The sequence below is a fragment of the Ochotona princeps genome, chromosome 30 (genome assembly GCF_030435755.1).
Source record: "Ochotona princeps isolate mOchPri1 chromosome 30, mOchPri1.hap1, whole genome shotgun sequence".
Lineage (NCBI taxonomy): Eukaryota > Metazoa > Chordata > Mammalia > Lagomorpha > Ochotonidae > Ochotona > Ochotona princeps.
Window position 1 is genome coordinate 9,331,331 of NC_080861.1, and position 26,581 is coordinate 9,357,911.

Genomic DNA, 26,581 nt, shown 5'->3' on the forward strand with positions numbered 1-26,581 from the left:
CTACAGAGTAAATTGTTATATATACATTGGAACCAGTTAATGCCCTTAGACAATGTATAGTTGTTTCATAGAGCAGGAAAGACAATGCAAGGGGGAAACAGGTGCCCAAAAGCAGTCACAAAGGCTTCAGAAGTTCTAGGTAACACTACAGGTCAATACTGGAGATCACTTCTAAAACAATCAATGTTCAAGAGGAATGCTTTAATTTGGGGAAAATGCCATTCCCTCCCTCCTGCCCCTATACCTCCCCCACCCCCCTTTTTTTGTAATAATCTTCTCAATTCACTATCAAAACCTTGGCTCTTCAGATTTACTTTGAAACTATAAATAAACACTGCATAGTTCTCTTTGTGTTTTTTGTTTGTTTCATGAAAAATTATTGCAGTACAACAATTCTCATTTGGAATTTAGTACGGAGCAAACAGCACAGGCGTGTGGGCCGTCCGAATGGGTCCAGGAGCTGGCCGCAGGAGTGCGGGGGGAAGAGCGGAGGTCTGGAAGAGCGTTGCCGCTGGAGCAGTTCGCAGGCTGAAGGGAGAGTTGGCCGCCACGGCAGCAGCGGCTGCAGCAGCTGCCAGTGGGTTTGGTAGAATTCGTGGAGCCAATGGCTTTGAAGGTTCTTTTGAAAATACTAATTTTACCTGAAGGGAAGAGGAAAACGTTGGCATTTGTTCTTAAAATTCAACATGGTGGGCAGCTTTAAAATAGAGCAGTAGGGTCCCACGATGAACTTACCAGGGTAAGTTTCTGACTGCAAAGCAGGCATTACATATGCGCACCAGTGAGAGGCTGGCATTTCATACAGGCACTGGTTTGAGTGCTGGCTAATCCCCTTCCAACCCAGGTCTCCACTAATACATCTAGAAAAGCAGTGAAAGATAGTCCAGGTACTTGAGCCCCTGTACCCACATGGGAGGCCAGGAAGAAGCTCCAGGCTCCAACCTGTCCTGGCTTAGTTCTGGCCATTGTAGCCATTTGGGAGAATAAACCAACAGATTGAAGCTATCTCTCTTGCTCTCTGTGTAATTCTGACTTTCAAACAAATGAAAAAGTTTAAACAATGAAACTTATAAAAATAAATTCCCAGTTGGGAACTGCCAAAAAAAAAAAAATTCAGTGTAGAATATATTCATGCAGAAAGAAATAAAAGGTGTCTGAAAATGATCTACCGGGGATACTGAAAAGTATTCCAGAAAAATACTCAGTGATATTCTTCTGTCTTATTTTGGTTGAAATTTATACTTTCAGTAGAAAGCATTCATTTTGAAACAAAAAATGAAATATCTTATACCAGTTTTTACTGGTATAAGACACATTAACTGTCAAAGAAGAGACTTTTAAAGATCAAACTTCTTATTACTTTTTCAAATTTGAGAGGCAACAAGACAGATGAGGCAAGGGGAGGGTACAAAGAGTATACTGGTTCAGTGACAAATGTCTGGTAAGACCTAGTTGGGGCTGATGTTGGTGTCTGTAAACTCGGTCCACATCTCCTGCACGTAGTTCGGCCGTTTGAATCGTGGCTGTGGCCTGCCACGGTCGCGTAAGAGGAAAGCTGGGCTTGGGAGTCAGAGCAGAGTGTTGAACACAGGCATCCTGGCTTTGGATATAGAGCAGTAGCTCATCAGAAGTAGATTCTTAAAGAGATTTTCAAACTAACACTATCCAGGTGTACAAACTGGGCAGCAAAAAATAAAAAAAGAGGCAGTTTCCATCTAATGATGCCCTACTTGAGTGAAATGAAAGTGACAGAGTCCACTTTCAATACCTTTATTGATATGTTTCAATTTTTCTTTGTGAAAGTGAAAACCATGTTCACCCAGTCTTATTCTACAAACCCAGTTCATTCTCTGGCTAGTATATATTCCTAACATATCTACTCATAGGGAAAGTCATCAGCTATGTTACAAATTACCTATGAAGCAGAGATAGTGAAGCAGGGGGTTTAGATAGTACTACTAAAGGAGTTTTCACTCCTTGGTTTGTTTAGCAAATATTCACTAAATGGTTGAGGCTGCACCTGTGCAGGTCAGGATAGCGCCCATGTTTAAGGCAGGAATATAAGGTTTCCACAGAACTCACAGCCACCCTGTGCAGCTGAAATTGTTTACTGCAAGAGTTAAGTGACTTTATCTGCATAAAAATGGGCCAAGCTACTAAACTAATTGGGTTAAATCACAATGGGGTCTTATAACAGATTTTTTTAGTTTGGAAGAAAATATTTCAAAATTCACAACTCAGCAGATACCTATAGGATCTGATACGTTTTTGTTGAGCTCTGGGTCTGTGATGAAAGTGATGGTCGCTCAAACTTTAATAAACTCTTCAACATCAACCTGCAATGTCAGGAGAGTTCACCGATTTTCTCTGAAGTACTACCCCCAAATCCCAGACCAGAACATTTACACCCAGTATGCTTGCTAAATCGAAAGATCTTATTAGGAGCAGTGAGGAGACAATGTTTCTCAGGACCTTATTTCTCCAGGTCTTAACTAAATTAAGATATACTCCTAAATTAAGACATACTCCTAAGACTGTGGCTTTTAAAAATATTTACTTATTTTTATTTGAAAGGCAAAGCCACACACAGAGAAACAGAGAGAGAGAGAGAGAGAGAGAGAGAGAGAGAGAGAAAAGAGAGAACTCTTCCATCGCTGGTTCACTCCCTAAATGGCCTCAATGGCCATAGCTGAATTGATCCAAACCCAGAAGCCAGGTGCTTCTTCTGGGCCTCCCATTTGGATGCAGTGGCCCAGGGACTTATGCCAGCCTCTGCTGCTTTCCCAAACCATAAGTAGAGAGCTGGATTGAAACTTGAGTAGCCGGGACTCGAATTGGTACCCACAAGGAATGCCGGCACCGCAGGAGGATTATAAACTTATTATGTCACCATGCTAGTCCCAAGACTGTGTTATTCAATATCTAATCATGTTGAGATTATCAGCCATACCAATGGTTTGTCCTTTAAGTATATTACAAAGGAATTGCAAGCACTTCCTTGTTGATAAGTGTCTGCTAACATGAACCAGATTTCAAAGGGCTCCTTATCAGAAAGTCTGTTTTTCTCCCCTGGCTGGGATGTAGTTAAAACTGAACAAATGGGTGTGGCATTACGGCATAGCAGGTCAAATGCTGGCCTGTGACACCGGCTTCCCTGTCTTCCAATGGCCTGGGACCTCTGCCATCCACACAGGATATTTGGCTGAAGTTCCCTGTTCCTGGCTTCGGTGTGGTCCAGCCTCAGCTCTTGGGCTTTCTGGAGAGTGAACCAGTGGATGGAAAATCACTCTCTCTTTGTGCCTTTCTCTTTATCTCTGCAATCTTTTTCAAATAAATAAATATTTTTTTAAGTCAAACATGATAGAAACACGTTTTGAGAAAGTAACATATTGGTGTGACAGAGAACAGCTCCTACATCCCTTGTTTGTCATTTCCTAGCTACATCCCACTTTTTCAATCTAGTAAATGACCAAATGAAGGGAAAAACAAACCTAGCGGAGCAGAATGAGGTTGATGAAAGACAGTGTCCTGTGTTCTGGAAAGCCCACCAGGCACTTACCCCCAGAGGATGTGCTGCTTTCTGGAGTTTGTTGTAAGGGCTGTACTTAGGTTTGGGGGGCTTCCCAGCAGCTCTGTCTTTATGCCTTCGACTGCTGATGTGCTATTAAAAGCAATTAAAATGACAGCTTTAAAAAAAAAAGTCATACCAAAAACACACACTCTCATAAACATTGTGACCCAGGGCGAGGGTAGCCATCACCGCATGTCAGTTTCAGAAAGGCAACCCTGAAGAGCTTGCCCTTCTGTCCTTTCATCTCGGTGCCCTGAGGAAGTATATTTTTATGCAATCCGTTTTAGTGTATTTTGAACAATCAGAAGAACCTTCTTTTTTTTTTTTCCCCGTCTAGCGTTTCCCCTTATCACTGCGCACATCTCCTTTTTTAGAAGAGCATTTATAAAAGAAAGGAATGTCTGAAGGAATTTTATGTGCAAATAAACAAACATACCCAGGCAGGCATGAATTTGTTTCCATACTAATATTTATCCTCGCGTTGGTACAGAAAAAGGTCAACCCTTAAAATTCTAAAGATAAATAACTGAGGTGCATAAAATCAGCAAAATATTGTACAATATACAGATAAAACACAATATGAGGGCCGTGCCTTTGGGAGGAAGTGTATAACTGGTCTCTGAGGAGGGCTATTCAGGCTAAAAATGAATGCAACCTGACTAGTCATCCCTTTAGCAGGTGTTGTAGCATTCACAAATGCAGTACAATAACACACAATAAAGTACAGAAAATAAAGGCAAAACACAGAATAAAATTAGTGTTAGCATGTTGTGTCTAAATGAGTGGAAATGACACAAAATGAGGTTGACCTTTACAGAAAACCAACACATCGCAGTTGAAACTGCTGTAAGGAAAAAGATCCGATACCCCATCTTCCTTCCATTCTTGTACAAACTCATAGCCAACCATTTCTGCAAGGTGCTAGGAGCCCTTGTAACACTCCCTCAGCAACGTAAGAAGTACCGATATACAAGGAAGACAAAGGAAATTGGGTGGATTCACAGACAGATGCGTGGGAGGATGGAGCTGGTAGTGAACAGTGGGAAAGCAGACTGGCACACCAGTTCCCAGGGCTGTTCTGCACCCCCTTTCCGTGTTAGCACGTGCTCTGCCCACCTGTTTAAGCTGTGTTTCTGAGTTGACATGCACGTCACAGATTTCACAGTGAAACGTTTTGTTTTGGAGGCCCGTGTTTGCCTTGTTGACAGGCCCTTTGCCTTTGACTCCTGCCCTGGGAAAGGCTTTGATAGTCCCACTTCCGTTCCGGGCTTCTAGCATTGTTTTGTGCTTTGTACCTGCCAGGAATATTTAGAAAACAGAAAGAAAAAGAGGTAAAGAGAGAGAGGGGGGAAAAAAAAAGAGCTTAGCTAGAATACACCTTCATGAAACAATACAGTAACACAGTTTGGTGCCTTATTACAGTAGAGTTCTCTTAGACATGATGATTGAAGTATGTTTACGCCCTACCAAGCTGAAACATCATGCTACCATCACCTTATATAACACTATTAAATTATCTGATTTTGTCAAGTGTTACACACTATCGATAAGCACCATCAATACAGTAACTAAAGCTGAAAGTCCTACAGCTAAATTAAATGGGTGTGACTTGATTTCATTTCCTCCTGATGCTAATAAGACATAAATGATAGCTGATGAGGAAGAGTGATTTAGTCGCTAAAGGTATAGTTGGAGGTGATGTGTAACAGATGTAATCAGTTTAAGCATGGTGTGTTTATGGAAGTGACACTAATTAAATCCTCACTTCCTAAACAGCATGTAAACATGTTTCCACGCTTATGCACTTTAGGCTCAAAGAAGATTAATAGTGTATATATATATATATGATATAGATACATATTTTAAGATTTATTTTTTATTGCAATCAGACATACAGAGAGGAGGAGGGACAGAGAGGAAGATCTTCTGTCCGATGATTCACTCCCCAAGTGATCTCAACTGCCAGAGCTGCACTGATCCAAAGCCAGGAGCCAGGAACCTCCGCCAGGTCTCCCATATGGGTACAGGGTCCCAAAGCTTTGGGCTGTCCTCACCTGCTCTCCCAGGCCACAAGCAGGGAGCTGGATGGGAAGTGGGGCTGCCGGGGTTAGAACCGGCACCCATGTGGGATCCTGGCATGTTCAAGGCGAGGACTTTAGCTGCTAGGTCACTGTGCCGGGCCCCTAATGCTATATTTTAAATTTATGCTAATTATATAACTATTTTTAAAAGATAATAGATTTCATGTATTTCATATATAGAATTTTAAGCTTATAATGAAACTTGCCTTCCTTCCTCATCCTTCCTTTCTTTTTTTCATATTTCCCCATTGATTTTGTGACAAACTTTTTTCGGTTTACATTATAAATAATAGTCTTAATCCTCTAATGAAGAATTCATGAAATAGAAAACACAAAAGCTATTTTTCTATGGCCGTCAGGACTAAGGTGATAAACACAGATCAAATCCCCACACATCAATTTCATTCGCATGCATTTCTTTTTAAATAATCTACATATTAGCTACAACAAATCAGGAAAAAATATATTTCATATTTGGATGACTGAAAGAAATATTAGGAAGTTAGGGCCCATAAGGAAGACTTACACGATCTCAAATGTAAACAAATAACCATGAAAGTGATGGGTGGACTTAAAATAGAGTAAAACGTAATGCTTGTTTTAATAAACAATAACATTTGTGGGATTTATACATGCTTAATGTAACAACAGCATTTGTTTTTGTAAGATCACTATAGTTACATACATTTCATGATCCTCCATTTCCCCCGAATTTTGCTCAAAATTTCCTTTTTTCTTAAGAGTTCCTAAGCACATTTATTTTTCTCAGTCATGGGTTTTGCTGTGCAATTTTCTTTCCTAATCATTTGTGTCGTTTCTGCCTTGCTTATTTTTTGCAAATCCTTTCTTGTAGTTAATCCATCCTAATTGCATTTATTAGATTACTTTTCAGTTCTGCAAGCATAAAAAATATTCATAACGTCGGAACCATCGATCAGAATTCCAGAATAACTGAGTACCAAGAGGATATCATGATGGGGACACTGTGTTAAAAAAAAGAAAATGAACACAAAAAACAGGTATATACGCATATGTTTCATTCAAAGTGGTTATAGAATTACTGGGTTTAGCATTTCAAAACGGTAGACTCTTACAACTTAGCATATTCACTTTAAATATTCATATTATTATGCAAAGCTGTTAAAATGTGCATATTTCAGAATGCTGGAGAGAAGAAAGTCAACATCTTGGGGGGGATGAGAGGACCTGAAGCATGAAGCCCCACAACTGTCACTGGTAGTGTCTGAGGCCTCATTGAAATGTGCCCTCCCTATTCTTGTGACAGAGGAAGCCCAAACGCCTTTTTCTCATTTGGAAGTACAGGGTGGAGACATGGGGGAGAATAGAGAGTAAGAAATGTTCATGTAGATTCTTTCCAACTTCTTTATCTCAGCAGATGATTTTATCAAAACCATGAAGTCCCTTCAGCCAATCTAAGAAGGGAGCAGGAGATAAATTCTCATCCTGACTTCCTTGGGCAGTTTCTGATTGACATTGGGTTTATATCTTTTCTAATTCTGAAATGGGACTTGATAAGTGAGACAGAGATGGGTCAGAACACTGTGTTAATCTACTCAGCAATATTTACATAATCAATCTTGCCTGGGAAGTAAAAGAGGCCAGACATGGATTATATGACCTAGCATCAAGCTTCATATAAATTATGGAGATGAGAGGAAATTTGAAAAATTTGGGCCTAGCAACAGGTTCTAAATAGCATGAAAAGTCAGAAGAAGTGCTCCCCAAAACATATTTGGCTATTAAGCCATGCCTACGTCATTTCTTTAGAGAAACAGTGGAGGTGCTCTCTAAGAAACTGGAGAAAAGCCTTCCTCTCTGGAAATCACTGGATTGTTGCAGCCATGATTTCAGGGTAGTCTCTCCACAGAAGTCAGAAAAAAAAGAGAAAAAATAAATATATTAATCCATTTACATCTTATACACAGACATGTGAACACACACATGCTTCAAGCATGGCACAATTGGGGGAGAAGTTCAACTATTGCACTGGATTCTGGGATTATCCTTAATCATCACCCAGTGTGCAATTTTTTTATTCATTTAGTAACAGATTGTCAATCATTGTTAGCATTCAGAAACTTTTACAATTTGACTATTAAGTAGCTGTATTTCCTCCAAATCCAGTTAAAATTAGAATTTTAAGCCATTTTCACTTTTGAGAATTGGAACATGCATTAATAATTTACATACGCTGAGTTTTAGAGATCATACTGATTGATCTTCAGTAGACATAAAATGGTTAATGTTTCAACTGCTCAGGGCTGACGTATGAATGAGGAGCTCTGATTATTTCAATTTTAGAGACAACAAACTAAGGTTTATAAAGATTTAGTTGCCATGGTCACAAGGCAGGAACCACTTGAAGTCCTTGTCAAACAGCACACAGATTTTTACCTAAGTCACTAGAATATACTAAAGATTTCTCATTTGTGTTCATTTGCACACAACACCTTTAACTCCCTAGTTTATTAATAGTCTTTCCTAAAGTTGGATTTTCACTTAAGTCTTTAAATTCCCCATGTACCTTTCTTTCCCCTCCTAATGTTCTTTTGTGCTTAACAGAGGCCCATGACTCATGATGTTCAGAAAAGCTCTCTAATGGCCAGTGATGTCACCTCTGGTTCCAGCATCCTATAAACATTTTGAAAGGCTCTTGCCTTCCTCTGTAACTGCTCAGCAAGCACTCACAAGTCAGACTCTTTTCTTCCAAGGAAGGGTCCACATGGAGCATCTACATGGAGCTAAGTGGACCGTTTTCTTTTCAACACTTTCTGAACATTGAAAGTTTCATGATTTCATAACAGAGAGAAATATTCCAACAAGTTTAAACTCTGCAGATTCATAAGGGTCTAGGAAATCCTGGATGTATTGGATTTTACTTATTTTGTCTATTTTTAAATACTTTGGGCAAGTTACTTATTTTTTGTTACAGTTTTCAACATGAAAATGATATGGGAGGAAGGGCTGGTCTTGTCTTTCATTGCTGCCCATCATCTTGACAGTGTCCTTTTCCTCCTGTCCCACAGGTTAGGTATTGGAATAAAGGAAAGGTGGAAGAATCAGAGAATTGGCAAAGCACTTTAAAAAAATTAATTAACCAAATCATTCTTTAGGAATAGTAACCTTTAGGTCATCAGCAAAATTGAGGAAACCAATAAAAACAAGAATCATAATTTCTTCACAAAAAAGTATATAAAATAATAACGGTTATTGCTGGTTTCCTACTTATATTGCTTTTTTACATGTATATGAACATTTAATTTTTAATTTAAAAATTAAATATCTGTTGAGAGACAGAGGAAGACAGATAGGGAGAAAGATGAAAGACAGAGAGAGCGTTAAAGATGAAAGATGGAGACTTTTTTCATTGAATCACTCCCCAAATACCTGAAAGAGCCAGGGTTGGGCCAGGCTGAAGCTTGGAGCCAGGAGACAAATCTGCGTCTCCTGCATGGAGGGCACAAACTATTTGAGTCATCAACTGTTGACTCCCTGGGTGTGTCCGAGCAGGAATGGGAAATCAGAAGGGCCGTGACTCCACTCCAGGCATCACGATGTGGGATGCAGGCATCACAAGCGATGTCTTAAATAGCAGACCAAACGCCCACCCCACTACCTACTTTTTTAAAAGTTTGAATAACAGCTGAGGTGACTTTGCCTGAAGTCCTGAGAAATTATATACTTCCAGAAATGTGCATTGTATTCAATGACAGTATAGACTTTCAATATGGATATATTTAACTGTTAATTTAATTTGGACATTTGCATAGTTTTTCTTTTGTATATAATCAGCTTGAAATGCGCTTGCTACTCATTGTATCTTTCATCAATTATTTGTTTTCTTCCTTAAAACAGATTTTCTGTCTTTCTTTTTTCAGAGATTTATTTATTTTTATTGGAAAGGCATATTTACAGAACAAGGAGATGTAGAGAGAAAAGATTCTCTGGCAATTGGTCACACCTAAAATGGCCACAATGGCCAGAGCTAAACCAATCAGAAGCAAGGAGCCGCTTCGGGGTCTCCCAAGTGGGTGCAGGGTCCCACGGCTTTGGGTCATTCTCTACTGCTTTCCCAGGCCACAAGCAGGTTGCTGGATGGGGAGTGGAGCATGCAGGTCAAGAACCAGCACCCATATGGGATCCCAGTGCATGCAAGGCAAGGATTTAACCACTGAGCCATTGCACCAGGCCTAGGATAGATTTCCCATGAGTAATATTACCAGGACAAAAAATAAGACCACTTTTAAGCATCTCAATTCAAACTGCTAAGTAACTTTATAAGCTTTACAAAGAAAAATCACAGAACTAATTTCATACAGAAATTCTATCTTGGAAAAACCTGCAGAATTTGCCCCTACATAAAATGAATTCCAATGCCTTGAAATTTAATTTCGAGAAGGTCCATTAAATGATAATAGAGACCTCAAAGTTTTTGTGGGAAAAAAATGAAATTAAAAAGTAATGTATATTTTTCAGGAACTCTTTCAAGAACTCTCATACTGACTAATGCTTGACAAACTCCTACAACTTCCAGTACTAACTTGTTATCTTCTCATTAAATGATTTAGCTTATGAAAAAACCAAGTAGTCAGTCTTCATAAAAATAGCCAAGTGAAAAGATAACTCTTATATTCTCATTTTGTTATTTAGTATAGTCACATTATATTGAAACTTGTTTGCCTCAAAAAAAGAGTTCCCTCGATCTGTGTACTAGCATAGAGACCTCCCACATGTATGACTACTTGCCCTTTCTATTGTATGTTTCCCATGTTAATTCAATGTGCATTTAGTCTTATATAACAACACTTTGAATTATTATTTTTTTAAAGATTTATTGCATTTTTACTGGAAAGTCAGATCTACAGAGAAGACGAGAGACAAAGAGGAAGATCTTCTGTCCGTTGATTGACTCCCCAGGCGGCTGGAACAGCCAGAGCTGCGCCGATTGGAAGCCAGGAGCCCAGAGCCCAGAGACAGGAGCCCAGAATCTCTTCCAGGTCTCCCAGGCAGGTTCAGGATCCCAAGGCTTTGAGTCATCCTTGACTGCTTTCACAGCCCACAAGCAGCAAGTTGGATGGGAAGTGGGGCTGCTAGGATTAAAACCAACACCCATACCAGATCCTAGCACGTGCCAGGTGAGGACTTTAGCCACTAGGCTACCATGCTGGGCCCAACATTTTGAGTTATTTTATCGGTGTATCAGCATACTTAACAGCACCCAGAATGGTACCAACTTCCCCAGTAATTTTCCAAATGAACAAAAATTGTGGCTGTGCCAGTCATGTCCCTAAGGTCCAATTTGCAGAGGAACTGAAAGCAGAAACAAAGACCAAGATACATAGAAAAGGAGAATTTCATTTTTCAATCAGAAAAGGCCTCAAAGGGAAGGCCATGAAGTAGTGATGGGGTGCATGACTAGTTTTAAAACACACCCAGTGATCGCAGGAAACCCGGAGACTAGCTCTGCACGCTGGGGGACCTGGTGGGCACAAGGCTGGCATGGTGGGGTGATGTATCTGTGGAATCTATACAGAGTTGAATTTTGCAATCCCAGCATATAAGGAGGAATACAGGGCATGTAGATAGTTTGTCTGATTAATATTCATCACACCTGGTGATAGCTTCCCTGTGTTACTTTACACATACATTGGACAATAATTTTGAGCACTCTTCTCATTACCTTAGAAGCAATTCCCATAATGGTCTGTGGCCCACAGCCTATGGAACTGTATCATAAAATAATAAAATTAAAAATTAAACAGGGCATGGGACACGCCATGTGACTTTTCCTTCTATGCTCCAAGACTTTTAGAAAAAAAGTTATCACATAATTAACACCTAATAACCAATAAGTGGACAAATGATTCACACTGCCACAGTGTAATTAGTGCATGATACTTAACTATTTATAAAATCTGTGGTTTTGTTTCCTCTTTAGCGAGTTTTACTTCCTTAAATTTAAAATGAAACAGATGCTCCTTAAAAATATTTTATTTTTATTGCAAAGGCAGATTTACAGAGAAGGAGAGGTAGAGAGAGAAGCTCTTCCATCCACTTGCCACTCCCCAAATGGCCGACAATGGCCAGGGCGGAACTGATCAGAAGCCAGGAGCCAGAAGCCTCTTTCATGTCTCTCACATGGGTGCGGGGTTCCAAGGATTAGGGCTATCCTCCACTGCTTTCCTGGGCCAAAAGCAGGGATCTGGATGGAAAACGGAGTAGTTGGGACATGAAACTGCAGGCAGAGAATTAGGCAATTGAACCATCGTTCCAGGACCAAGACAGATGTTTTTTAGCAGAAAATTCAAAGAATCCGAAATAGGTATAAAATGAAAACCAAAAGACTACCCTACACAACCCTAAACCTGAAGCCCTATAGCCTCAGTGGTAACACATTCCCATGTTTCAGGGTCTAAATATATTCTGAATGCCAACGACCTTGCATGAAGTATTCTCTGAAAAAAATAACATTAGGAGAGCATCTCACTGGGTTAAAAATGAAACCAAAAAAACATTCCTGCCAGGCCAGGTGGTTGGCAAAACTCTGAAGTCACTTTCTGTGTTGGCTAACAAATGAGACATAACTCAATGTGAAATAACCCTGAATACTCCAAGAGGTGTAAGCATGCTTTTCTTTTGATAAGATAACCCAAATCATTTATTGTCACAACCCCACAAGCATTTTACTTGTAAAGTGTAGCCCTAGTACATTAGACTCCAGGTTAACAGGGTAGCCGTTAGCCATGGGCGGCTTTTGAGCCACTGGCATGCAATATACATGAAAAATTGACTTGATCTTTATCTGAACATAAATATCTAGGCTAGCACAGCTGTAGTGCTCACGCACGCTCTACAGGAGCAGGTGGAATAAGGCTCACGAGGGTTAACTGACACTTTATCATTTGCAGAAAATGTAAACAAGGCACAAGCAAAGAACAGGAATAGGGTGACTTCTTTGTTTATTCCCAAACTGAATACTTAGCACTGCAAGTGCAGGGCAGGAGTGGTTGATAGTTTTGGAGTCTTAATAATGATGCCATAAACACCGACCACACCTGACTGAAGTGTTTCTCTTCTTTCTGTTCCTAAGCACAGCTGGGATTCTTAAAGAGCAGTGCCTGGGTCTTGCTGAGAGGTGGACTCTTGGTGTGTAACATACAGTAGATGAACAATTGAAAACAGTGGAGGTGTTAGACATCAATGAAAATCAACACACAAATGACACAAATGCTGGACTTTTTTTTTTTTTATTTGTAAAAAGAATTTCTAACTCAGCCTATGGACTGGGATGTCAGAATTGTCTCCACTAACTACGTAAGTCCAAGTTGCTTTGTGGCAAAATTTTCTGAGTTATAGAAAAGGAAATTCTTTATTTGATGGCATGGCTATGTTCAATGCACTAGTAATTTTCAGCATTTTTCCTGGACTGTTCTTTCTGCTCACTATATCTATTGTCCGTCTTCTCTTTTTCCTTGTAATAATGTCTTGTTTAGAAATCTCCAAGCATTTCAAAATTTAGCATAAAGTATCCTTTAATAGTATTTTGTATACTACAGCTCAGTGAGGGATGGAATAAACTGTGCCTAGGGATTGAAAAACTGGAATGAATTGAATGAACAATATCAAATGCTAATACTTACTCATGACCAGAAAAATCTGTCCAAGTTTGTACTGAGATTCAGCTATGAAGTGTTGAGAAGCTTTTTAAACCATCAGAATTGGCAAAACCGAGAAGTATCTACTTGGATCTTTAAAATGAGAGAGGGAAGTCCATTAAAGAGAAGATAAAACCCATCTAAGGCATCTTAAACACTCTTGGATTGCTTTGCGCATCCCGCTAATCAGTTCAGAGAAGGTACTTGGCTTCCCAAAACGCTACAAAAAAAAAAAAAAAAAAAAAAAATCCAACCAAGACTGTCTAATTTGCCATTTCGGAGTTATGTAGCAAATATCAATTATCTGTTGCCTCAAATGGTTACACCTTAGTAAAAAAAAAAAAAATAAAGAGAAAAAGCAAGTGAAATAATATTATTGACTCCTAACTAATTCTAGCAGCTGTAGTCATACTAATTATTCTGGCATCACTCTGGATCCTTAAATATTGTCATGTGGCCTGATAACTCCTCTGAAGACAGATGGAGGGCAGGGGGCGAGAGGAACCTAGAAATGATAATCCCCTGCCGAATTCACATGAAAAACTTGTTTGCGCTTCTAATTATTCTGTATTAATTAAGTTTTCAACTAATTTGAAAATCAGGTCTGGTCTCTTGTAATTCTCCTATTGGATCATAACATAAATAGTGACAAATGTGTTCTCCAAATCTGCTTGTAGCCAGTTGTTTATAATTAAGATGTGTTTTCTAAGATTTAAAAAAATGAACATGTTTTGAAAGATTACTGGCTCCCAGGAGCAGGCCCTAAATGCTTAATTCTATACTCCATGTTGCAAGTTTTATTTCAAGTCTCTACCTAATATGCTTCTGAGGAGCAGGGAAAAAAGCGCTTTGGGAATGATTACTCGGATGTAAGATGACTATCTTTCTGCCTGCAGACTGGCTGATTCCATCAGTATTGGCCTTTAAGCAGGTTCCTTGAAAAACACAACTCAGCATTCTTGGGGTTTCCTAATCTCTGACTCAGGAAGACAATGTGCAATCCTATGGAGTCATTTAGAGGGGCAGTGGTGCCTGCACAGGGCAGTGAGCAGTGACTGTGGTCTTCCATGAGTGCAGACAATAGGAGGGTGCTTTAAGTGAGTTTAGAAAATAACGATTAAACGGACTAGGCAACCTGTTCTCCACTAGCTCATGAGCTGGACACTTCAAATGCTGTTACAGAAAGAACTCCATAAAAACCTCTGTCGGGCTATATCCTAACGACTGGTGTGGGGACTAGTGAGATTAAACACATTTTATTATGTATCCTGTAATAGCTCAGGATACCTGTGAACTCAACCACAAGTTTCATTGTAAGGTGCAGATAATTCCTAATTCTCTGGGCTCACACATTTTGCCCCTGTGGTCCTTCCTACGTCTTTGTAAAATTATAAGCAGTAACTATACATAAATGATGGTAGCACAATGATTGTAAAAACGAAGAAAAAAGTCATAGTTGATTGAGCTTTGGCATTGCATGAAGCCAGCTGCAGTTTCTGTTTGAAACAGTGAAACATTGGAGCCCACTTTGTGGGACAGGTATATTTGTGCAATTGTTCAAGTCCCACCTGCTCCAGTTCCAACCCAGCTCAATACTAACGTGCCTGGGAAAGCAGCGGAAGATTGCATAACTACACGAGTTTCTGCACCCACGTGGCAGGTCCAGAAGGAGTTCCAGGATTCTGGCTATAGCCTGGTTCAGTCTCAGCCCTAGCAGATATTTGGAGAGTGAAGTGACAGATGGAAGAACAATATCTCTATTTTTTTTCTCCCTCCTGTCGCTCTGCCTTTCAAATAACAAATAAATCTATATAAAACAGAATAGTTAAACAGCGTGGGCCATGAAGTTAAATGTTTCGTTGGTAGGCTCTGGTTGCCAAGGTTGGGCACTGGCTAAATGATGCATCTCTTATCAGTTGCTACTCTGTATGCTTCACCTTTTTGAAAGCAAAACAAAAAACTCTGTGCCATTCAATCTTGATCTCAGAGCCTGCTTCTGTAGGAATCTCAGAAACAACATGGCACCGTAATCCTTGGATGATTCGGGCCACTTCTGCCAGGCTCCTGGCAGGAGATCAGGCACATATGGAGCTTCTCTCATCACACTTAGCTCAGACGAAGCCAGCGTGCAAACAGTACTTATTTGGATGCAGGCAAGATTGTATCTCATTCATGTGCAGCCAGAGGAAGCCTCCAACGAACGTAATGGATCTCCCAACACTACTGCAGCTATAATAGTAGAGCTGACTCAAGCAGTCAAAAGCAGCACCCAAAGGGAGCTTTGTGTGTCTTCCTTTTCCCTTTGCCACCTCTAGACCTGACACAACTTGTTGGTCATTAGGTCCCCAGCGTAGCCATGGGTGCTTTTTGACACTATGTACAAAGATCGAGAATTCTTGAGAGAAGAATGGACTTCCAGTGATGCTCACATTTGCACAAATCTCTTGCATTCAGGATGAAATGGATTTGTACAAATAATCATGGGACCAATTTGCAAGGTGCAGAGTTTGACTTGGGACAAGATTATTTTCCATTTCTCAGCCTCTCCCTAATTGCAACCTAATGTTATATGTGAGGGAACGATACTTGCTGAAGGAATGGTTTTCTATCTGCAATGACTCCCTGGAGTTTCAATCAATACTTGAATATTACCAGTGCAGTAAATGGCTGGTCAGTGACTCAACATACAGCTGCACTGTTAACTCAGGACATAGTTCACAAATGATTCATCTTCTATCATAGCTCTGACAGTACCAAGGCAATGAACTCAGTCTTTATAGAAAAATCCATCTTGGCAATGACATTGGTTTTAAGAGAAAAGCTGCCTGTGTGTTTGTGTGTGTGAGCAAGCATGTATACATTTGAGCATTTTGGGAGAGGGAGGTGTGTCATATTTTGTACATTATATACATATACACACATATATCCATATATGGATATACAGAGTATGTTTTGGTAAAAGACAGATGAGCAGTCACACACACACATACACACACACGCACACACAACACAAAGAACTGCACAGAACAAAAGTACATTGGGAAAACATTTTGCCTTACCTTGTTTGAATTTCAGTATATTATGCTATTAAAATTTAGAGTTTAAGAGAGACTGAATTTGAATCATGGTTCTATCACTTAATTGGTCACGTATTTTTTCTTATTTGAGCATCAGTCAAGTGAAAAATAATGACTTCAAACAGATGGGAACAATAAATTAAATATAGCACACTTTAAAAAGTTGGTGAAAAGTGAAATTAGAAGATACATTTAAATCAACACAGAAAAATTCAGATATCCAAAAAATCACACAAAATGTGTATCATGGAAAACTTCTGTACGGATTAAAAATTTCTTATATCAGGCTAACCCCATCTTTTAATTCCATTTTCCAAAAGCTTTTTGAAGCACCCTCACATTACATATAAAAATCAGGCATCAATGGCTGTTCATAACATAAAGTTGCTTAAGTCTTGATCACAAGTTTGAGCTAGAAAACATTACTTGTTTTGCAAACCATAAAAGAGGGTTTTTAATTACAAGTGTCTGGAAGTGTTCAGCTACACATCGCAACACTATTATGGTGCAATTCTAGGCAAATTCCTGTAGAAGTAAATGCACAAAACACATACACAACACAGAGGTTGTGTAAATGCAAAATGTACTTTAGAATTTTATTTACTCTATCTTCTAATGTTAAGAAACACACACACAAACACACACACACACACACACACACACACACACACACACTCCATGGCTTGAAAGCCCTGGAAATCTCTTACTGGTTATATATAAACGGCTCTTCGCTCGTTAGTTTTATTTTCTGATGATTAATGTATTCCATGTAATAATTGTCCATCCCTCCCCACATTCCCTGCTGCAAAATATCTGATCTATTCAGGGGAAGATAATTGCAGAGCTGTTGAGACAAACGAAATCTGTGCGCCTCACCACTGTTGTGCGCCTCCAGCTGTGAGGTGGAGTTGACAGCGACCTTGCATAGCGAACAGTAAAGGAGCCGTTTGGCCTTTTCTTCCTCCGTCTCCGTGGAAGGACATGAGCTATTGCCAGTGGCTGTCGTGGGGCTTTTTTCCACTTTAGAGGTGATCTCAGTTGTCATAACACTGCTTTTGCGGATTTCCACAGTTGTCGTCGTTGATATTGCTGGTGTCCCTGCGGTACTCTCTGCATTCAAAATAGCATCAAAAAGGAGGAAGGACAATGACATTACCTTTCCCTGTATGGAAATGCATCACTAAAATTGCATTTTGCAAATAATACTGAGAACTACTAGTAATTGCTGCTTGTCAACTATGCATCAGTCACCTTAAGAAGAAATGTTTACAGGTAACCGCACAAAATTCCACACTGAAATAAAAAGTTCAAGCGATTCTTCAAAATATGCACAAAAACAATTTAAAACTGTTGTGCAGGATAAATAAATATACACACAAATTTATTTGCTGACATATGGTCTTAGTAAAATAAGGATTACAGTATGTTATACTTTACATATGTTTATTTCCATACAGATGGCATTTTAAAATCAAAATAAAGAATAAATGCTTTTAATATACTTTTCTTTTTGCTTACTACTTGTCTGTTTTATTAATTCCATCTGCTAATTAAAACACAAATGCAGATCCTTTTGTATGTAATTTATGCAAAAACACATGGAATTCTGATGCCACAATTGTTTTGTCTAGATCAGCAGTTCAGAAAATCACTTCTCTATTTACCAAGAGTTACAATTCAATATCAGGCATAAAAATCATCAATACCAAGTAAGAAGAATTTGAGTAGGATATTGTAATTAAAAGCATGTTCTGCTCAAATTCTTCTTACTTTGATATTAATGATTTTTGTGCCTGGTATTGGATGTGGTAATCTGTTGGCACAAATATCCAAGCATCAATAGCCACTATGCACCAAGAATCCACAGACTGATCAGATCATGTTTATGTCACATCATTTCAAGGATTTGATGACGAGGGAATGGTTGATGTACTGTAATCTTCCACCACTACAGCTCCAAAGTCTGAAACCAAATGTGAAGAGATTAGCCTTCAAAGAGAAACTACTCTGACGTAACTTAATTTGGGTGTAGATGGCTCTCTGCCCAAGGATGCCCATCACCATGTAGGATTTTTGCCTACTCCGATAGTGCATTTCAAAGAAGCTCTCCACTCAGCCCTTGCCGACTCTTAACAGGCTTGCATCCTGCTTTGATTTCATATCGTCCGATCCAAACTATTTCCAGGCTGCCTTTCTAGCTTTAGCTGCTTTTGGAAGTTTCATCCCACATGCCATTCTATGTGCTATTATTGGTCACTCTTTAAGGACACATTGAAAAGTGGATGATGCAGGGATTTGGCAGTTGGTTTAAAGAATAGTGTGGTATGCCTGCACAGAGTTGGGGTCTGCATAAAATCTTGCTTTGTATTTATTAGTTGATGCTATGAACTGCAGGTACAGAATTATATTTTGGGTATTCTCTTTAGCACTATTTTAGGATGGTAAAGTGGGAAGGAGATCATTTCTTGCTACTTTCCTAGTTCTAAGAAACAGGAGGAGGAATGGGTCCCTGCGAGGGACTGCTGTATAAAAGGATTCACCTGGATCTTCCTTCATGTGACACTTCACACACTTCTAATCACGCGCTTAGCTGCGAAGATAAGTAAGCCTCTTTCAATGTCATGAAAACTGCTCACCAATCACAATGAAAATCAGAGTCTCATTAATAGAAAAATAACAAACGCTATTTAACACCAAGTGCTGCCATTGCTGTGCAGTTATTCCCTTAGCAATGGGAAAGCTCCCTTTCTGCTTAGTTTATACTTGCCTGACAAATTTCCAATAAACATCTGATAACATCCAAATAACTAGAATAACTAGACAGCATTACAACTCTGTGATTATTTTGTAGTTAATCGTCCCCAGTAGATCAAATGAAAGAATGTGTAGGGGCCAGTATGATGGTTCAGTTGGTGAATTCTCCACCTGCAAATGCTAGCATCCCATATGGCCACAGCTGTTCACTTATGATCCAGCTCCCTGCTTATTCCCTAGGAAAGAAGAAGCTTAGAACGTATATGCACACGGGAGACCTGGAAGAATGTCACGGCTCCTGGCTTCAGATCAGTTCAGCTCTAGTCATTGTGATCATTTGATTGAGTGAACTAGTGGATGGAGGGTTTTCCCCTTTGCTTTCCCAATAAAAATAAGTAAATCATTTTTTAAAAAAAGTTTATGTGCATGTGTGTCTATGAAAGATCACCATATGACCAGCAATAGCAAATTTAAAATCACTGAATATGCTTATAATTTAATTGATCCGTCAACACACAGCTGTAAAAAAAGAGAAAATTCTAGACAGGAATTTTTCCCAAGATAAATGGCACACATGAAGTTTTCAAGAAGTTGAAACAAGCTGCATGTGCACAAAAACTGCACAGATTTCAAAGTGATTTTACAACAAAATAAACTTATCTTTCAATTTCACTTTCTATGAACTTTGGGAGACATCCTTGTAGATTGAGTCAGGGCAGAATACTTTGTAAAATAACAGTTTTGGGGGAGAACGAATGCTATGCATCATGCTCTTGGCCATAACTGATTCTCCGTAGTCAGGTGAGAAGTCACAGTAGGCTAAAATCACTGAAGTGGTCTCCTAACTATGTATGACAGGCGTACACAGACTTCGCCTTTAATCTTGCGGAGGCAACACGCTGAAGCCAGAGTGTGATGCAGTGGCATTTATTTCACTGGAAGCTACCATGGTAATACCCTGCTTGGAATAACTTTTCTTCTCAATTGACATGTTCATTTTATGCCTTGATGTGAAACTAGCACAGAGCATAGATCACAGTAATCTTACGTGAACTTTCCTATTTCTGGTAAATTTGGTAACATAAGTATAGAATCAATAAAACTATGGATCTTGTAATGTCTGTGACAGCTTTATTAGTGTTTCTCTGACCCTAGAGAATAACATACATTTATATCAAAGGTGCCATAAGATTAGAAGACATTAGATTCGCCCTGCCTACGGCTTAGTCAAACACAAATATTCCTTGAGGCAAGTTCCTTGAATAACAGATTTACAGGGATTAATATAAAAATGATTAACTTTCTACACTTCTACTTTGTAGTATATTTCTGAACATTCAGTGATATAGATATGCTATTTTCTAAGCTTGCAGTTAAATTTTAAAGAAGTTCAAAGTTACAGTTTTCATTTCAAATTTAATATACAGACGTTGGCTCCATGAAGGTAGGATTACAAAAGCTTATAGCCCAATACATTTTTCATGTATTTCTCTGATGCGTGATAAAGCAGACTTTTTTAAACCAAAAGATAAGGCAAATACATTTTAAGAGTATGCCTTACTTAAGGAAAAAAAAGCTGTTCTAAATATTTCATGCAAAATGACATACAGCAGATCTTTCTTAATATGGCACATAAAATTACCGAGTATATATCATGCTTATCCATAAAACAGCATCTTAAATGAATGATTTTGTTAATGACATGCCGCATTGACGTGAAGTGATGAGAATTTTCTCTGTGGTTTCCCTTAGTTCCAAGTCCTCAAACTCCTGTCTGATCTTGAAAAAAAAAAAATAAGCAAACCTAAATCTAAATACATTATAACAAGTTCCTGACCACTGCTCCTTAAAACTGTCCAGGCAGTCAAAACTGCCGAAGGCTGAGAGTGTCACAGTTTAGGGAAGCCTAAAAAGATATGACAGTTAAGTGTGATGTGGGAATCTGGATCAAATTCTGGAGGCAAAAAAGGGTCTTTGGATAAGAAATTTAGGAATTTTGAACCAAGTATGAAGTTTAATGGGTAACAACACTGCTTATTTGTTCATCAGTTATAACAAAGGTGCCACAGTAAGGTGACATGTTAACAATACAGCCACTAGATAGAGAATATGGGTTATATTGCACTTCGTCTGTAAATGTGAAGTTTTAAAATTATGGTGTAATAAATTTCAGAAAAATATAGTCAATCAGCAAATAGTAGACTATCAGTGGGATGTTTGTGGTTTTATTGCATAGTTTCCTTGATTCTTGGTGAAGTTCAGTAAATTTGTTAAGCTTGTCAAACGCTTTTAAAGTAGAAATTTGTACTTGATCTTGTAGATGCTAATTCCAACTCAAGTATTTGCTTTCCTAAAATGCAGTGGCTCAAGCACTTGAAGTTCATTCTGTCAGATTTATGAATCAACTATTTTGTGGTAAGCCTTATGCCAAACCATTCAGGAAATAAAGCCAGTAAACACAGATTATGCATTCAGTGGGAAAAACATTTATGAGATATCTTGCGATGACCTGAAATAATAATGCAAACCAATAAGTCTTCATCTGTTTTTTTTCTTTGCATTTATATTGGACATAGAGTGAACACTCAATACATATTTGTTGAAAGAAAACTATTAAAATATGCCATAGCTGTCAGCAGGCAACACACTGATTTCAAAAAAAGAGAGAATCTAGCTCAGCCACACTTGATCTTTATTTAAATTTTATTACTAAAATCAGTTCTTTCTGATTAAAAAAAAAACAGAGTTTAGTCATGTTTCTTTATGCATTCCAAAAATTAACAACCTGAACATTGACATTTAAAAAGCTAAAAAAAAAAAAATGCAAGTTCTTAACCACATCCTATGATTAGCTCATTGACATTTTAATTTTAGTTTATATACAGGACCGGCTGCTATATACCTTAAAATGGCTATAGGGTACTATTCAGCTGTCTCGTGTCTATTTCATTTTAGTATTTAGCCATTTGTTGTGTTGAAGTATAATTTTGCTGATCTTGGCAGATTTTAGGATAATCTAGACTGGCTTGTAACGCTAACAAGACATTTGTCGACAATTAAGGTGTAGAACATTTTTTTTGGCGGGGTGGTGTGCAGGAAAATCCCCAACACCATGGTGAGGAATGACTAATCAAAACCATGTCAATTCCATAATGTTGCAAATTGCTGTTGATGTTATATTGGGACTCTTAATTGACAGAATGATATTCTACCAGCTCTAACTTCAGACCAGAAATAGTCTCCCCAAGAAACTGTTCAATCCATCTGGACAATAAATAGCTGGACTCTGTGCTTGGTATATGTTTGCAAAGAAAGAATCTTGATTGAATTTGAACTGTAATACTGCAACAAGGTAGAGGAATCCACCAGGGGGGAGGGGAGAGGGAGGGGTGGGAGGATTCCCAGAGCCTATGAAACTGTCACATAATGCAAAATAATTAATAAAAAAAAAAGCTAAACACAGTCCAAGTTAGAGTTAATCATGTATACTTAATCACCCATTTGTGCAACTATGATCGTTACCAATTCCTTAAAGAAAAAATCCATAGTTCTTAAGTACCCTCTTGTGTAAAATAGTAAAAAGAAGACATAGCTTTCTTCATTGCACCTTTCCTGCCTCCCCAAAAGATGAGAAAGTAGGATAATGATGTATTTTTCTTCATCTTTCTCAAAGGCTGATTCTGATTTCAACGCTGTATTCAACCAGTGACTCTAGGCACAATATATGTGACAGGGAATTGAAAATAACAATAGCAAGAAAAAGGATTGAGACGATTTGGTGTTTGTATTTCTGTGCAATTTTTCTGCCAGCACCCTGTAGCAAATATTCATTATTGCAACTGTCACTATTTGGCTTTGGCATCAAAACAGATTGCTAATATTTTCTGGAATGGGCCTTTCATGGAGGATGAAAGGAAACATGCCATTATTCCAAGTAGCCCATTTGTGACCCTCACTTGTATAAAAATAGTATAAATACTTAAAAAAAAATTAAAAAGCTTAAGAAAACACAGCAGAAACTATGAACAACTTGAATTCTGGATAATAAAAGAACAAATTACAAAACTCGAGTTCATACTCCCAGGGAGAAGCCATAGGTGAGTTATTTAAATTTATTCCTAGGTAATGGCAATTAATGTTATGATTTCACGTGCTTATCATGTTTCCCTGAGAACTGGAGACTTAAGATTGCATCATATTTTTCTTTCCCTGTATGAACTGAAGTTTCATTCAAACTTGATACCAAGTAAGCGGAACAGCTGCTTCCTCTTAATATGCTGACATTCTGAAGTCTAGAAAGATGTTTCATGACCAGAAAAAAAAAACACATATCTTTAGAAACTATTACTGGTAGTTTTTTTTTAAATCAATTCTATTTAATTTAACCGACATTTACTGAGCACAGTACCACATGCTTGGGCCTGACTGTGCAGTGAGCTGTGTTTAGGACTATTTTTTTTTTTTTTTAAGAAGAGAAAGGAGATGGAGAGGGAGGGAAATAGAGGAGAGACAAAGGAATACAAAGGGTATGGGGGAGAGCGGAAAGAATGCTTTACTAACTGAATGCTTGCTGGAAGCCAGGAAACTTCATCCAGGTCTCCCTTGTGGCAGGAATAGTCACCTGAGACAACCACAGCCTCTCAGGATCTGCTCCAATGGAAAGATGGAGTTAGAAACTAAAGGTGCTAACCAAGCACAGGTATTCTGGGTGGGACGGGGCCGCTAAAATGAGAACTGAACCTACTAAACACCTGCTTCATTTCTTCTGCTGTTGAGAGTTACCTATCACTTCCCAAGTCAATGAAATAAAATTCCCTTCTCATTTAGGATATTTTTGGCTCTGCAAGGACGTTTTTTGGATAAGATTCAGGAACCAATGAAGCAAATGGAGATTATAGAAAGAGGAGGAGGAAGCTGAAGGGAGTGTCCTAAAGACCAGAGTAAAAAGTTGAGAGTTCATGTGTTTGTGTGTGCATGAGAGCGAGAGTGAGAGAGAGAGCGAGAGCGAGAGAGAGAGAGAGAGAGAAACTTAGGTACTGAGGAGGCAGAAATCACACAGTCTACCCGAAGTCCACAGAATGAGCATCTTCTCATGCACACATGTGGTTACCTGAAATCTTTAAGTGTTACATCCAGGAAATATCCCTGAATTATGTCCCATCCCTCATTCCTATAGGTTTTAGTAAGTCCTTTGCTCTGGTTGGAAATACTTAGTCCACAAACTGGGAAGAATTCTAGGATCCCTTTCTACTTGGGAGCTGTTTGGTTTGGGTATGTACAGTCACTCCTCAGAGGTCCTGACTGTGACCACAGCTTCTGCTCTGTTTCTGCAGATGTTTTACTGCTCGGTACAGCTCAGGGTTGACTCAGGTGAAGGGACTCTATTTTCTGGGTCACCAGGCAATCTTAGGGAACAGATTGCAGGGCTGCGGATGAAACTTGACAAACACTTCAGATACATACATCTAGAAGCCCATAGACTCTAATTATACTCTTCCTCTAGCCCCGAGGAAATTAAAGGTGTGTTTCACAGATTTCTTCCAGCATGTCAAACCCTAGGTTAATTACTAGGGGTAAAGAAATAATGAGGCTATCATAAGATTAGAGTAGAACCTTATTTTCCAAAAGGCAATGGTGATTATAATTCTTAATCCTACAGTGAGTAAACATACTACACAACATAATGATAGAAGCATCTTCTAGACAATTGCTCACCTTTCAATATACACAATCTCACCCAATTTGGTCTGTTAGGCGTTTACCAGTGTTTAAACTTTGGGGTTATGGTTATATAAGGGTTAAAGTAAAAATTGTTACAGCAATGGCATGATAACCTAGACATCTAGCTTTGTCTTCCTAATCTTTCATCCTTAATCATTTTCTCCATTCCATTTTAAAACCACTGTTTTCTGTCTACTCATCTTTCTCCTGTTCCACAGATTCTCCTATGATCTAAATATTAAGAGGCTTGGATTATGGGAATTCCACAAATCCAAAGTAACTATGTTGTTCTACGCTAGTGACTTTGAGTCATTAGCATGCAGTTGCATCACCTGAAGGATTTGAGCAAACACAGATTGTTGGGATCCACCTCCAGGGAATCTGATTCAGCTATTGTTACATGGTGGGGCCCGAATATCTGGACTTCTAACAAGTTCTCAGATAAGATTGCTGCTTCAAATGTTGTCAGTGGTGCGCCATCAACCTGTTTAAGTGTAGATGAAATGGTTTCAGTTGCAATACTAAATGACATTTACAACTCTGGTGTAAGAAAAAAGAAAGTAAAGCTTGCGTGACCACTCTCCTTGTTGTTTTTGTAACTGAGAAAGTTCCTGTGCTAACAGTTTAACATCCCAAGCAAGACAGGAAAACTGGTTTCCTCATGAAGGGAAACAACAAATTTAATTGTCAGGATAGGTATTATCATAAATGAGAAAGAATGGGTTTACATTCAGATCTCCGAACCAGAGAACAATTAATAGTTAAACTTCATGTTTTCTTTGTAAAAGTTGTCCTTTCTTCCTAATTTATAATCTGCCTGAGTTTTTTTAACATGATTTATTTGAAAGAGAGAGAGACAGAAATTTCTCACCTTCTGCTTCATCCCTCAACCCTCAAATACCCGTATCAGCTAAGGCTGTGCTACACCAAAGGCAGGAACTCAGTCTGTTTTCTAGGACTAATCTACTTAAACCCACCTGCTGCTTCCCAGGGTGCGTGTTAGCAGGAAACTGGAATCCAGAGCTGAGCTGAGGCTCAAACTCAGTCATTCTAACATGCAGTGTGTTTAAGTGGTATCCTAACTGCTTCACCCAATGTCTAACATGGAATTTATAGGGAATTCACTTTCGAATCTGTTCACAGGCATTCATTATAAATCACAGCTTGTCTTGTTCAAACATAAATTAATCCAAAATATGTGGGTGAGCGAGTGCCAGGATGGATCTTGGCTTACTTAGTCTATGCAAGGGGCAGTGGCAGCAAGGTTTCAGTGCATGTCTAGAAATTCAGGACCCCCAGCACCTGACAACCCCATACTTGGTTTCAGAGTTCGCTGATCCTGGCACTCAACGTGGGGCTTGAACCCATGACCCTGGGATTAAGAATCCCATGCTCTATCGACTGAGTTAGTAAGTTAATTCAAGTCTAATTAAGGCAAGATTTCCAGGTCTTATTCTGGTTACTTTTGTGCATATAACTAGGCTCTATACAACTGAGAAGTACCAAGATGAAGTGTGGGTTTTTCAGGGATGAATGATCATTCTGATAAATGGCACAAAAGACAAAGAAACAAAGAGAATACCAAAGAAAGTCAACTTGTTTAAAACTGTTTTAAGGGATGTGGCGTAGGAAGCTGCCTTTTCAGGTTTCTAATAGATCCCTTTTTTTTTTTTTTTTGCTTCACAATAAGGCAGAAGAGAA

General features: G+C 38.8%; 1 protein-coding gene across 4 annotated transcripts in view; it reads right to left on the minus strand.

Moving 5' to 3' along the window:
• Positions 1 to 360: 360 nt before the first annotated feature.
• ZNF385D (zinc finger protein 385D) overlaps positions 361 to 26,581 on the minus strand; it is a 417,840-nt gene continuing 391,619 nt past the window's right edge. For all 4 annotated transcript variants that reach the window (XM_058657086.1, XM_004588295.3, XM_058657085.1 and 1 more), the window contains 4 exons: positions 17,282 to 17,515; positions 4,688 to 4,866; positions 3,560 to 3,661; positions 361 to 641 (listed from right to left, as the gene is read on the minus strand). In XM_058657086.1, coding sequence (XP_058513069.1) covers positions 408 to 641; positions 3,560 to 3,661; positions 4,688 to 4,866; positions 17,282 to 17,515 — 749 coding nt within the window. In that variant the 3' untranslated portion in view covers positions 361 to 407. The remainder of the gene's footprint in view (positions 642 to 3,559; positions 3,662 to 4,687; positions 4,867 to 17,281; positions 17,516 to 26,581) is intronic.